The 15373-nt window shown below is 38.6% G+C and overlaps 1 protein-coding gene and 1 long non-coding RNA gene across 3 annotated transcripts in view; one reads left to right on the top strand and one right to left on the bottom strand.

Annotated features, from left to right (window-relative positions):
• The window catches only part of LOC120441434, a 19901-nt gene continuing 4528 nt past the window's right edge, over window positions 1-15373 (bottom strand). For both annotated transcript variants that reach the window (XR_005614085.1, XR_005614084.1), the window contains exon 3: window positions 1-223. This is a non-coding gene — a long non-coding RNA (uncharacterized LOC120441434). The remainder of the gene's footprint in view (window positions 224-15373) is intronic.
• Window positions 395-6620, top strand: kcnj12a (potassium inwardly rectifying channel subfamily J member 12a). The gene is made up of 2 exons (XM_031739387.2): window positions 395-463; window positions 5151-6620. Exon 2 carries the CDS (start codon window positions 5310-5312, stop codon window positions 6609-6611), a length of 1302 nt encoding a protein of 433 aa, XP_031595247.1. The 5' UTR covers window positions 395-463; window positions 5151-5309; the 3' UTR covers window positions 6612-6620.

The following is a 15373-nucleotide window of genomic DNA, read 5'->3' on the forward strand; positions in this document are numbered from 1 at the left end:
ATGACAGGCAGACTAAATACAAATAAAAATTAAGGATGAACACCAGCTGAAGACAATGCAGCTGAAGATGGAGATACAAAAACCTGAATTTTCACTTGGATAGTTCTCGTTTTGCACCTGTTCTGCAAGTCCAGCGCTGACTGAGTAACGGCGGCTTGGGCCAAGGTTTGTGGTGCGATTCAGCCTCGTCAGAGCTCCGTTTCACCTGCGCTCGCAAAAGCACCTGAAAACGACAGAGAGAGAAGAGAGAGAGAAATCAAAGAAGGATGAAGAAATTCAAAAGAAGCCTTATCCTTTTGCTGAAGACGAAGGAGTGGTTTTCTTCAGTATTAGATTAGCAACAAAGAAGGAGGAGTTGTAGTGGCAGATGGAGAGAATGCCTCAGTTTGGTTAACAGGGATACTGGGAGAGAAGATACCATCTTTTAGTTCTGCAACCTGGTGTAGGACAAGTAATCATAAAGGTAAGATATGGAGAGAAAACTTTAACCTGAAGTTGGGGCCTGAATGTATTATCATTCTGTGTCAAATATCATTGCTCTCTAGCATTGGAAACAGCAATTTCTACTTTTAAGCATTCCCAGCAGAACCAACCAGACATTCTGCTGAAATTGAATCAGAATTATTTGAAGTAGTTGTTAAAAATCCTTGAATTAGACTTAACCAAAGTCAGACATGTCCCCACAAACCCAGAACTCTCGATATGAGCAATGCCACGCAATGATACCTGACCTGATAAGTGTAAGCACCACAAATTGAAGTAGTAGTTTAATTGTGTCATGTAAAATCCACAGAGCAGGTACTGTGTTATAGAGTATAGCTTAAATTGAGCACAAATTAAAATAAATGTAGTATTATAGTTTGTGTGGATTTTTCCACCAGAAACCTTTCATGCAGGCAGGGTTAATTAATTTAATTATGGCATCAGATTCTGGACTCGCCAAGAAGGCCTTCCCTGCTGATATCACAGCAGGATATCGACAAGCTTCCAATTCGCACAGGGTTAAAACAAAAGTAATAAAAATAAGCTGGCATTTACTTTGATCCAAATCACCTATTATTATTCAGTACAATAGGAATGCAGAGCAAGAAAGTCTAAAAGCATTAAAATGAGGAATAAACATGGTTTAATCACGCACAGCAGAAACTCTGATTTACCAGTTTAGTCTACACACCAAACTGGTAAATGTGTTAACTTTGTGAGTTTCTGATTTGGGTTATTATAAATCATGCTTATGCTTAGTCATGCTTATATGCTATTTAATATAGCTGTGCATATATATATAAAAATGGGTCAAATTAAACAGGCAATTTTAGCTTTTCACTTTCAAACATGGTTTACATCTGATTGCATAATTAATGGCATAAATTAAATGAATTAGTTTGTTTGTTTCAAAACACAAGAGGTTGTCAATCAACGGAGCATAAATCCAGTCAACGTAAATAAATAATCTGTCTGCCTTACATTTAAATCCCTCAATATTGTGGGAGTTGAGGACAGCAAGTATCAAGGGACCAGTGGGCTGTTTCAGGTGGTGCACTTTTCTGCCTGTGTATAAAGAAATCACTGATGTGCAGGTACAAAGGAGACACAGGATGAAGAGAATGAACATTATGCAATCCTGCCCGAGAGTTCAATGACCTCATCTCGCTTTTTATCTCGGCTTAGTTCAGTTTGACATAATGTACGAATAGTTTTGTATTAAAACTAATGTTGTCAGAGTTTTTTACCGTGATCAATAGACGTCACTTCATATTTGAAATTGCAGAGTCTGGGTTTAATATGGATGATTCAGCTTGTGAAAATGGGTACAAACAATTAAAATAAATTGCACAACTAAAGATCAAAAAAGCGCAGAGTGAAGCTCACATGTGGGAACGATCAATCAGTGGGAACCAGGTGTTTGAACAGTGGAATAGCTACAGGTGCAGCTGTAAAAAACCACTAATGTTGTTCTACTTAATAAAGCAGCTGTTCTAACAATGTGTGAAGGCGATTCAGTAATTTATGTTACGTTTATCAGTCTTTAGTATAATTCAATGCACCAAGCACCTAAGATGGTATTTCAGCACAGAGGATGACTTACATACAGTCCAGCCTCCGGTGTTGGTAACTGTTTATAGTTTTACTATTTCTGTCTAGCAGTTAGTCACTGGTGCACCTGAAAACACCAAAAAAATAAAAAATAAGATGTTAAGTTGTTTGCACAACATATTTCAGACAGCATCTCTGCATGTCGAGGTGGTGTCACTTTCTATAGTAAAATACTTGCGGGTCACTTGAGACGAGACGGTTCCACATGGTGAGCTATAGGAAAATACAATGACACCTGAGCCTCGGCTCTTCCTTTACAATGGCCTTGGGAGGTGGGCTGGGATCATAGTTCCTCAGCAGCTCAGTTTTCTGCGAGCTTGTCTTGAGATGAGGTGCCCTCTCCAAGTCCACTTCATTGTTGCCCCCCAATCCCTTCTTTTATTTTGCACATCCAATTATTCATTCTATTCATCCTAATCAGCAGGCAAGCTTATTATCTCCCCCAGTCGCTCCTCTCAACTCCCTAAGAACACACACGATGGGCGAGGTCACAAAAAGGTTACACAAGAATTTTATTGAATTTGGTGCAAATCACTTTCTGTGCCCTGCCTTTTAAAGGAAAGATGTGTGTTCTTTGGTCAAAGATGTTTTTCAGACTTAAAGTGCTTTAAACACAGGACAAAACAATATGCAAAAAAAATGCACTGCTAATAGCCTTCCTCTGAGATAATGTCATGCTGCATGTTGCGTAAGATTTACATTTTAATGCTGACTTGATATAGGAATTAGCAAAAGATAATAAAGGTGCAATAAAGATGATCCCAAATAAACAAGCAATATGTAGAACCTGTTGCAACTTCCAGACTGACTGACATGATCCTCAACTAATGCAATATATATATGTGTGTGTGTGTGTGTCTGTAAATAACAAACGTAAGGTTGCTATTTTTAGCTGTGCTCTTCTGGGAGTGCAATGCAACATTTGTCGAAAGCAAACATGTAAAAATAGCATATTTGTTTTCCTGACACGGAAAAATTTACCTCATTGGACAATTTAAAGACTGTGCATGATGTAATTGGGCTAGAGATCAAGAGAACTTACACCTGAAAAGAGTGTGAATGAGAGCAGCACGTAGTGTGAGTGTTAGGCAGACGGCGGGACACCTGGGATTTGACATTGCACATGACTGAACTCTCTAGTCTTCAGGGCCCAAATCATGAAGGCAGACACACAACGGATGTGGCCAGGCGATAAAAGCTGTCTGCACCCAGAGGGACCCCGGTAAACTCCCATGGGTCAAACTTCTTAACCCCCAGGCTCGACATCCAGCTCAGTGGCCAGGTTATCTGCTGCCAGACAGTCATTTTACAGCTCTACTAATTGTGATCCATTTTATCCCACTCTGACATTTCTACACTTACAAGGTTTAATATATCAACTTATCATGTGTCTACCTCATCATATTGTTGTAAGCTCAAGTTCTACCATATAATTAAGAATTATTATGCAATACCGGGCACTGTACCAGGAGAAAATCCTCTACCTACTTGTATGCTGCAGAAAGAGAAGAGAATATGAACCTGCAGCACCCTCACAACATGATTAATAACCCTGGAAATTTTACAGAATGGGGCCAAATAAATAGAGCCCGTCTTTATTAATCTCTTTATATAGCATCTGGAATTGCATGTCCATTGAATCAGTGGCACACATACCCTTAGGAGTTTAAATAAACAAGTACTACCCCATCCAGTCCCCTGGCAAAAGCCTAAAAGGACAATGGCCTCAAAAGAAACAATGGAAGAATTATACTCATAGACTGTTTATACTACTTTGTAGGATTCCTTATTACTTAATGGCCTCTATTATGACTAAACTTTGGCCAATCTCTTATCTAAAGCATCTTCTTGTGCTACTTATATTTTTAGATCTCTTCCTGGAAGTTCTTTTTGGATCACTTAGACAGGTTTCTATGATTTGACAACAGACCTCAAAATTGTATAGAGCAGTGTTTTTCATGACGCTGGTAGTGTGTACCAGCGTCCCATTTCGGGAGTCTCGTGGCTACACTAGCGAAATGTTTGTTCACAACCTGGATCAGTCGCTAGATGTGGCTGCACCTTCATCAAGCCTGAAAAATTGCAGTTTTAACACACTTTTGCCCAGTATAGAAGCACAAATTAATATGGCAACATAATGACACTTTCACTGAGAGATCTTTAAAAAAACAAAAAAAAACAAAAAGCAGCTGACCTCAAAATTGGCTTGAGGATCTTACGATCCGCAAAATTTAAATCAGGTGAGGCTTTTGATTTTAATGGACCTGTTGTCATAACTTTTTGAACACTGCTCATTCAACAGGCATCCTCATTCTATTAAAAAGAACAATTAGGAGCAGTGACTCATACAAGAGTTAATTTGTTCATTAGGTAATAATAAACATCTGGCAGGGAAAGGCCTCCACTTCTTTATAATTTGCAAGAGAAAAGCAGAGGAAATGCTAGTTGACAGAAGTGGATGTGCTGTGAGGCCAGCTCCTCACTTACCCAGTCGACATCAAAAGACATGAGGGCCCTTGAGTGCGGACCAATTGGATTTTGAGTCGTGAGGTTTAGAGAAAGGAAGATGGATCCTACTACTACAGCTTGTACTAGGAAGTACAACAGAAACAATATTGCTACAAGACTGAAAGTCTTTTTTTTTATTTATTCAGCATAGATTTGGGAGTCTACAAACTTAACAGAAGATGGACTCTAGCAAGACTGATTTATTGCACTGATTAAGAGACACGTGGACATAGAAACTAGTGATAACTTGAAATTTTACAGAAGGTCAGTGTAGTTTTTTTTTTTTTTAAATAAAAGCATGTTTAATGCTGTGAAAGGTAATGATATCAAGTCCTGAAAAAACATTGTCATTCAGATAAATACATGCACAATACAGAGCCAAGTCGTTGTAGGCTTAAATACACATTTCACTGTCATTTTCTGGACAAAAAAGTGGTTATACATGTATCATTTAAAAGCTTTAATAATAAATATCTAATTTCAAATACAGAAATAAATAAACAGAAAGATGTTCAGGCATATTCTCCTCTTCTGATTTTTTTCTGCAGGGATTGGATTAATACACAAGGCTACCAACCATCCACCTAAATGACTCACTGACATGCAACTGAGCCAGTGATCAAGCTGTGAAGGGGCCTTGATCACACACTGGGACTCCAGGTCTGCCCTTCTACTCTAACCCTGCAGCTGGAGGGGCCGTCAGGAACATGAGCGTGGGGAGAATCAACCGCTACAGCATTGTGTCATCTGAAGAAGAGGGTCTGCGCCTCACTACCATGCATGGTATGAATGGATTTGGCAATGGCAAGATTCACACACGCCGCAAGTGCCGCAACCGCTTTGTGAAAAAGAATGGCCAGTGTAATGTGCAATTTGCCAACATGGACGATAAGTCGCAGCGCTACATGGCCGACATCTTCACAACGTGTGTTGATATCCGCTGGCGATGGATGCTTGTAGTCTTTACTCTTGTGTTTGTTGTGTCTTGGCTGGCCTTTGGCTTAGCTTTTTGGGTTATAGCTTTGCTGCATGGAGATCTGGACAACCCAGCTGGAGATGACAACTTCACTCCATGCGTTCTACAGGTCAATGGATTTGTGGCTGCCTTTCTATTCTCCATTGAAACGCAGTCTACCATAGGTTATGGCTACCGCTGTGTGACTGAAGAGTGCCCAGTAGCCGTCTTTATGGTGGTCTTTCAGTCTATAGTTGGCTGCATCATTGACTGCTTCATGATTGGTGCCATCATGGCCAAGATGGCAAGGCCTAAGAAGCGAGCACAAACGCTCTTGTTTAGCCACAATGCCGTCATTGCCATGCGGGATGGAAAGCTGTGTCTAATGTGGAGGGTAGGGAATCTGCGCAAGAGCCACATTGTTGAGGCCCACGTCAGAGCCCAGCTCATCAAACCTCGGATAACTGACGAGGGGGAATACATCCCTCTAGACCAGATAGACATTAATGTGGGCTTTGACAAAGGCCTGGATAGGATTTTCTTGGTTTCACCTATCACTATTCTACATGAGATAGATGAGGAGAGCCCCCTTTTTGGGATCAGCAAACAGGACTTGGAGACCGCAGACTTTGAGATAGTTGTCATCTTGGAGGGAATGGTTGAAGCAACCGCCATGACCACCCAGGCTCGCAGCTCCTACTTGGCCTCAGAGATCCTTTGGGGACACCGGTTTGAGCCTGTGTTGTTTGAGGAGAAGAACCTGTACAAGGTGGATTACTCTCACTTTCACAAAACTTATGAGGTGCCGTCCACCCCCCGCTGCAGTGCCAAGGACATGGTGGAAAACAAGTACCTAGTCCCCAGCTCTAATTCTTTCTGCTATGAAAACGAGCTGGCCTTCCTTAATCGCGACGATGAAGAAGAGGATGTAGGTGGTGGAAGCAGAGCACTGGCGAACCTCAGTCCAGACCGAAATAGCCGACCTGAATTTGAACGCATACAGACCACCAGGGTGCTGGATCAAAGGTCATATCGTAGAGAATCGGAAATATGACCTCTACACTTTGACCTGAGGGTCAAATTTCAATAACTTTATTAAGGGTAAAAATGCAGAACAATGCAAAGTGCCATAGGAAAAGCTGACTACTGTGAAAGAGTGTAAAGGTGACAGGACAACAATAAAGGGACTTTACTGGAAGAAATGGGTAAAAGTGGGTGTATGCAGCTTGGCAAATTGTGGTAAAGAATGTCTACAAACAAGGAAAAAGCTAGAGGGATACCTTCTTCCTTTATGGAAACTTGAATCTTTTTTCACACGGTCATTTTGAGTTTAGAGTGTTAACTGATAGAGCATCAAAAACCTTTATGACAAAACCTTATAATCAAACCTTAGGTGTAAATACATTTATTAGATAAGTTATGTTTTGTGTGCAGTATCAGTTTCCAAAAACACTTTTAAAATTAAAAGTTGCTATTTCAAATTGTTCTTGAGATCAAAGATAATGTTGGAAGGCTTCTCTTAAGCTCTCTTCGAATTGCTGCGATTTGCTGGAATTGCATTCAGTGACACATTGAAAATTTGTGCACCGCAGCATTCAGATGCAATGAGCCATGATAAAACATCTGACCATGAGTCACTGAGAACAACAAAAGTCTACAACTTCATTTGAAACCCAAGCTAGGGACCTAGACAAGAATATAAAGGAAGGTGTTAAACAGAAATGACACTGTATGGACTCCCTATTTATAATGACCTAATTCCTCTTACAAGCTAACAAACCATGATTTGGCTGCCTACAGATATGATAACATTTGCAAATGAGTTCAACTAAGAAGTCAAGTAAAACAAAACTTAATCACTAATTTTAGACAATTGTGCTACAGGTGGCAATATCAAAGTTTGTATTAATCAAATTAATAAATAAACAACCCTTAAAAATGCACACTGAAGTGCTCTTTTACTTTTTCCACTTGCTTGTCCATGTGACAAGCAAAGATCAACTAAAACCTTTATGTTATCACTCTTCACTACTTTATCCTGAGTTCTCTCAAGACAAAACTGGTATAAACTGACTACACTTAATGTTTTTTTTTTAAATGGATCTATGCATATTAACCTATCAGGGGACAAGCATCCTATAGAGCTAAGTGTGTGACATAAAATTATCTAAAGGCATTGGTTCAACCAATGCCCAATGCTTAAAAAAACAAACTGAAATTAAAAACATATGGTGTCAATTTCCAAAGGTAACTGCTACTGAAGTTTATTTCACCAGAGTTAAATTAAATTTACAGTAAACTGACTGTCAAAAATGGATAAAGGAAGACTGCTTGATAGATTTATTTTGTCTGAGAGTGGGCCTGTGATTAGGTAAAATCACAAATGTAAGATTTAGTTGTTTGTATCCTAAATGGACGAGCACCATAAAGTCTCCAGTATACCTGCCGCAATGGTTGCTTCGCTTGCTGCTGCAACCTCGTCTCACAGTCTCTTGTATTTAAACTCGCTGCTGCATTATTCTCTTGAATGATATTTGCCGCCACTCATACAACATCACCACATAAGCGCTGATATAGGAGGAGAAGAAGTCAAAACCAGAAGCCAAGACTTTGTTGAGTGTTTTTTCCACAAACTCTCAAACCTTTCCTGCATCTCCCTCTGTATATCTGTGTGTCTCTGAGCTTCTGTGGTGGAGTATCATTAAGATGGCGGTAAAAGCCGACACGTTCATGCACTGGTGTCTTCACCCAAGCTGCGAGCAGCCACGGCGTCACATGTCAGGTTACAAAAATTGAGAGGTATGCAACCAGCACAAGGTACATAACAGATCATGTGACATCAAAATCAGCGTGCGACTCCAGCGACACAGTGAGCATAATGACCCCATAAGGCAGATGAGTGTGTGTACAACACTTTGTGCTTTTAGATTAAGTTTAAAATACTCAAAATGTATAAACTAACTTTACAACCAGTCTGACATTTCTATTCATTTTACATCAACAGTGGTTACATTTGACTACTGTTGTTATAATGTAACTAAGAGAGCATATTGCGTTTCAAACTATACTTGGATTGTAGATTTACATGGCAACATTTTATTGATGATACAACAAACTGATCCTTCATTAAGCTGAAAGGTCAGACGTCCAACAGTAACACAAAGAAAAAAAGACAGTGTTCCCTTTTTTAATACTTGACTTTTGCTTTTAAAACAGTACATACTATAGACAGCTAAATGCAGTTTAGCGATATGCTAATAAATGAGTTAAGACACTGGAGGGAGTTCAGAATAGAAGCAATAAACACTGAAGCACACTTTTTTAAAAATGCGCTTATTCATGTTCATTCACAGATAACAAATAAAAGGTTTTGTGCAAGGATAATGACCATAGAGGTTTTTTTTGTTTGTTTTTGGAGGGGTTTTTTTTGTATTTTACTTATAATAAAACTTGTAAAAAAAATTATTTCTCATGATTGATACCAAAGTAGTGGAGTGTAGCCTGGACTTAACTTGTTAAGTAATTGCTCCCACCTTAATCTTCCAAAACCAGTTCAGACAGAATGGGTAGATAGGCTCTAAGAAGGAGTTTGAGTCTCCAGTTTGCATATTTAAATCATTTCTAAAACTATATCAAAACATACAGTATATATCTGTCAAATAAAAATCTAAAACCAAATCAAGTAATCTTTTATTTGTAGTTTGCTACATAGAGAGTAGGTTGAAGTAAATATATAGAATTATTAAGCATGACAGCTTTTTTCTATGGCATTGACAATAAGATTTGAAAAAGAGCCCTTATTCTATACCATGCCAATTTATCATCCAAACCTCAACATGTTTATGTCATAATACTTATAAAGTTCAGCTTAATTATTACCTCAGTAAAATGTGTATTTCATGGTCCTATACAAAAAATTATGGCAAACATAAAAGATTCTATATGTGCAAAGAAGGAGATTTAGGTCTCATTCACACAGGCCTAGAGACCAGTTGGTGGCCACTGAGCAGCCACTAGTATCTAGGAAGAAATTTGTATTTTCTAACCGGTTATTGGTAGGTGCAGGAGGTTGTTGGTTGTCGTTGGGGGAAATTGGTCACAAAGAAGTATACGGTGCTGCATTTAAAATCTCCTTGCAATTGCTTCAGTTACAAGCAGATTGCCTTTGTTGTCTGTAGTTTGCACGCTGTCTGCCAACAATCGCCGACTATTTGCCAAGCAGAAAATAAAATAAATATCGATCCAAATTGGCAAACACATAACATTTGGCTTCAAATTAAAAATACCTTCAAAGGTAAATGCTCTCTCTTGCAACCTGTCAGCAACCAAGGCTATCTGCTAACAAAACAATCACAATGAGGACGGGTAGAGCACCTTCTTTATGACCGATTTCACCTGGCAATAGCTAGGAACCTTCTGCAACCCCTCACTAACTGGTTAGGAAACACCAGTTTCTCTAGCAACCAGTGGTTGCCAAGGGTCACCAGCTACTGTCTGTGCCTGTTTGGCTGAGGCCTTAATTTATTTAAAGAAATAGGAAATAGAAAAGAGGAACCATAAAATGGTTATTATGCTGGTCACAATGACTAATGTTTTCAGTTAAGTTGTCATATGTGTGAGTCTAAGATACTTCTTGGCTATATGTTGCTTATTTTTGTAGGATGTAGTGAAACATAAATAGATTTTTGGGGGCTTATAAATGAAGCATCCTTTACCTACCCTGAACATTCATTTGTTCATTACCTTCTGGGAAGGTTTTGCACACTGATGTGTGAAGCCTCTGCACCTACTCACGAAACTTTAGTGATAAAAAAAACAAAGGTGAAGGGTCTACAGCTTCCACGCTGCATTAAAGACATTCAATAAATTAAATTTCTACTGAATATTTTTTTTTCAAAGATTGTTTTTAATTTTCATGTTGCCCACCTGAGCCCTTAAAAAAGAAGCACACACTAAAGTTTTAGCTAAATAAAACATTTATAGTGTAAAAAGAACAATGATTATAAAAATGATAATAAGGAGCAGCCAGGATGAACAACCTGCTTATTTTTATACAAAGTTGTTGGGGTTTTTTTTTTTTCATAGAATACAACAATCAATATTTATCTGTTTTTACCAGAGCACTATGAGAAAAATCACACTGAGAGGCTAAAATGTAATTCTTGTCTTAGTTTTCAAATTTTCACTTTCTGTTGTTTCCTTTCTGCACAGAAGTTCATGATTAAACAGGTATTTCTCTTAAAGGGATGATTGGAAAAACCTTTGACCTCTGTAGAAGTCTTCCTATGTCCAGCAAAATGTCTACTGGGCTTTTTATTTTAATTCAAAGTCATTAAAATTATTCAATTAAAAACAATGTGAATTTTTTTTTATCTCTTTTGTTTCTTCATCCCTACCAAGTGTGGTCTGTGATGTATTGAAATGTACAGTCCAATTCAAACCTAGAGTTTCCTCAAGCATGCCCTCACATGAGGTAATAGATCACCACGAGGGGCGTGTGAAGAAGAGAGATCAAGCTTCGTGTCACCACTGGGCTTGGGCCAATTATTCAAGAAGGCTCATCAATTAACCACTGTGACACACAAACAACTATCGGGGCCAGAGGCCTTTTGGCCCTGGGGAATTGAGCAGGAGGCCTGCAGCTGACTTTTTCATATCAATATGGCAACAACACATGACTTTGCTACAAGCGAGTAAAAAGAAACCTTACTGTTTTTCATAGAAGACAAATTGATATAACACAGTAGACAAAGTACACGTGTTACTAAGAAGATGGATGATAGTTTCAGCATCTTGGTATTGTGCATGCTGACTTGTTGTCATGACTTACACTGTGACATGAATAGTACTGAACATCATTAATGTTATAAGTAATAACTCTCATTTTCTTTCTAAAACACTTTGAAGTTTTCTTTTAAGTTTAAGGCCTTCCAATGTTGATTAAAGCCCAAACAACACTGAATAAGTTTGTCACTGATATTTGAAAGGGAAAAATCTGAATTATCTAAAGTAATTTATTTTGTGGGGGTCCTTAAATTTTTTCCATCCATCTTCTTCGATATCCAATTCAAAGTTGGGGGCTGGGGATGGACCTGTCATTGGGTTAAAGGAAGGTACAGCCTTCACATACAAAATAACCAGGCTAAGTAACAAAGTCATTGTAAGATAATATCAGCCAATGTTGTTGCCCAAGTACATGTAAGAGCTTTTTATTTTTTGTATAAAACATTTGAAATTGGGAATACAAGTTTCATAAACAATATTGTGCAACTGTTAACAGTTGCATTGCTGGTCGTTAGTGGGTTGACATAATTCTTCAGAGCTATTACAAAGATCGCCTCCTAACAAGACACACAGAGTGTGCAAAGCGGAAGTTAAAAATACAATAGTGGCATACTGACAACAGCAGGTACACTGAAAGAAAACATGTCTGATACTGTATATTCATGTATATAAAAAGTACAATTTCTATCGCAGAGCTAACATAAAGAGTTGAAATAAACTGAACTGATATTTGACAGGTAATGAATATTATCTGTAATTTGGATGAGATCTGTGGCTATAAGTTGGGGTGACTAAGTCACACACATTGAGGTCCAGTTATAGGGTTAATGTTGCTGACCGCTGGTTGTGCTGAGATCAGGCATTGGGCCTCAGCACTAACTGACACCGGGATCACAGAGGCTATACTGAAAGCTTTTGCCAACTTTGATTATATAACATGGACTAGGGAGTGTATGTTGTGCTTTGCATTGCTTAGTATCATAAATACAAAGAAAATGTGAAACTTTACTTATAGTGATAAACTGTAACATGGGTCGTGGAAGCCAGTTAAACTTAACACTGAAAATGAGCTGTCTTTAGAGGGCTGGGATGTCAAACTGGTGTACTTCCTCAGTAGGATTAGACATCAAGAGGTCCTGGATAATTAAGGGCATGTCAGGATAAAATGTAGCCTACTGGGACAGAGAGACTCCGACTTCAGTTTTAATTATCCTGAGCAACTGAAATCCCATTGAATTCTTGCTATGCTAAGTATTTTGTGGCCTCCGTTTATCCACCCTAACAAATCCCTCAAATTTCTCAAGTAAATTTTGCTCTCACTTATTTAGTCATATTTAAACACATATGACAATGTATCATGAGATCAAAATTATTAGCTAAAAGTAATTTTCCAAGTCAGTCTTGCTCGGTCAGTGCTGGGATGTGAGGTTTTATTTCTTGTAAGGTTGGTAAATTATGATGAAATAAAAATTGTTTTGTATTTTTATAGCTTTAACTGTAGAATATGCCACTATTAACCTAAAATTGTGGTAAAACAAAAATGCACTATCTGTTAATTCTAAAATATTCACTTAGTAGGTGTTAGCGCAGTGGTTAGCGCTGATGCCTCACAGCAAGAATGTCCCGGGTTTGACTCGACCACCCAGACAGGACCTTTCTGTGTGGAGTTTGCATGTTCTCCCAGTGGGTTTAGGTACTGCTGCTTTCCACCACGGTCCAAAGACATGCAGTCAGTGGAGGATAGGTTTATTTAACAAAAACTGAACCAAAATGCAAAAGCTATGTGTGGACAATTAAATAAACCCCATGATTCAGTAGCAGTGAATTGAAGTATTTACTTTCTGCATGACTTTATCAGTCTCTCACATCTTAGTGGAAGAATTTTGACCCATTCTTCTTCACAATGTTGCTTCATTTCACTGCAGTTTGTGGATATTTATCCACAGCTCTCACTACAGCATTTCAGTCGTGCTAACAACAGACTTTGACTGGGTCATTACAACAACCTGTTCTTTTTCTTTTTCAGTCATGATGTTATAATATTCTGCTGAGCTTGAGATCACTGTCCTGTGGCATGACTCAGTTTCTGCCTCATATTTGACTCTAGATTACTTTGGTATACAGAGGAGTTAATGGTTGACTCAGTGAATGTAAGATACCGAGGTCCTGTGGCTGCAAAACAAACCCAAATCATCAACCGTCCACCACCATGCTTGACAGTTGGTGTGAGGTTTTCATGTTTTTATACTATGTTTGGTTTTTGGCAACCTTAATGTTGTGCATTATGACTAAATGGGGCACTTTTTCAAAACTCTTGTGGTTTGTTCATGCAATTTTGCAAAATCAAGTTATGCTGCAGTGTTCTTTTAAGATAGAAACAAAAAAAATCACATTTACAGTGTAATGAATGTTAACATTTAACAACTTTAAGCTAACAGAGGCCTGTAGAGTCTAAGATGTAGCCTGTGGGTTTTTTGCAGTTTCTCTGAGATTTGTATGGTCTGACCTTGGGGTGAATTTGCTGGGACGTCCACTCCTGGCAGTATTGGCAACTGTCTCAAATGTTTTCCACGTGCAATAATAAATCTCAGTGTAGAATGAAAAACTTCAAATGGCCATACAGTTCTTCTCAGATTGATTGGAAACAGCAGTTGCTTCTTTAAAATCATTAATGACGTATTTCCTAGTTGGCATTTTGCTAACACAGACCTGCATGCTTCAGACCTGCAAACTGCCAAATCGTCTGCTTTTATAGAGGTGCTCACACTTCCCCATGATCAGTTAATCAAGTGCATTTGATTATCATCACCTGGCTGATTCTCTTAACTCCTCTGGAAGCAGTAAGGGTGTATTTACAAGTCCAGACTTCACTTTTAATGAAATGCTGTGGCGGGACCGTAAGACAGCTGTGCATGAACAAATGCCCACGTACGTCAATGAAATTAAACAATGTTGTAAAGAAGAGTGGGCCAAAATTCCTCCACAATGATGCAAGAGACTGATAAAGTCATTCAGAAAACAATTACTTCAAGTTATTGCTGCTAAAGGTCTTTCTAGAAGCTAATGAATCATATGCTGTATACTGCGCCCACATTAGGGTTTGTTAGACAAATAACGACACAGTGTAATATTTCATGCTTTGTAGCTCATCTTTGATTGTAATACCATCATTTTAAAACCTGCTATGGACCAGATGATTTTTTTTTATTGCGTCCTGATGTATAAAACAGTTTATTTCAAACACATCTCAACATGCATAACCTAAAAATGTAAAAGAAAAATTACTATAAACAGCATATGCTTTTGTTACTATTACAATACACCACCATTAATTGTTGTATTTTGTAGTGCAGTGGTTAGCTGTCATCAGGTCGGCACCTGCTGCCATTCTGTGTGGAGTTTATAGACCAAAGGCATGCATGAAGGTTAACTGTTGAGTCTAAACTGGCTGTAAGTGTTGATGTTGTCAGTTTCTGCATGTTAGCCCTGTGGCTGTCAATCGGTTCAGGGTGAATCCCACCTCTCACCCAGTGCTAGCACGGATAGGCTTCAGCCTACGATAGATAGCTAGATAGCTAGATAGATAGAACGGCTTGAATTATGCAACAGACTTGACAACCTGGATCCCATGGGAATGTCCCCTCTGTGACTCCCAGGGAATAGATGATGAAGCCAGCTGGGGTCTGGACAGAGACATTTACTAATATGATCTAAAAAAAAGAAAATCTTACACCTATTAAAATGTAATTAAACTATATGAAAGGATGCAAGACATAGCCTGGCTAGGATCTCTGCCACCTAGCCCATATAGACTAGTTATAAATAATGCTGGAACACATTCCCTGTAGGCTGAATTGCTGATGACAGTAAAATGAGGGAAAACTGTGTTGAAGCAGCTATATAAAGCTCTTTGGTGTCAAACCACATGTGGCTCTAATCCGTAGCCAACATTTCAATATTAGAAGTACTCTCGATTAGCTGCTGTGGTAGTATCACTCAATGAAAGATACTTCTGAAATCTGTGTTACTATG

Source organism: Oreochromis aureus, linkage group 8, assembly GCF_013358895.1.
Source record: "Oreochromis aureus strain Israel breed Guangdong linkage group 8, ZZ_aureus, whole genome shotgun sequence".
NCBI lineage: Eukaryota > Metazoa > Chordata > Actinopteri > Cichliformes > Cichlidae > Oreochromis > Oreochromis aureus.

Bases quoted from the DNA above. Each gene is read 5' to 3' on its own strand.
- kcnj12a (XM_031739387.2), top strand. From the start codon at position 5,310: ATGAGCGTGGGGAGAATCAACCGCTACAGCATTGTGTCATCTGAAGAA.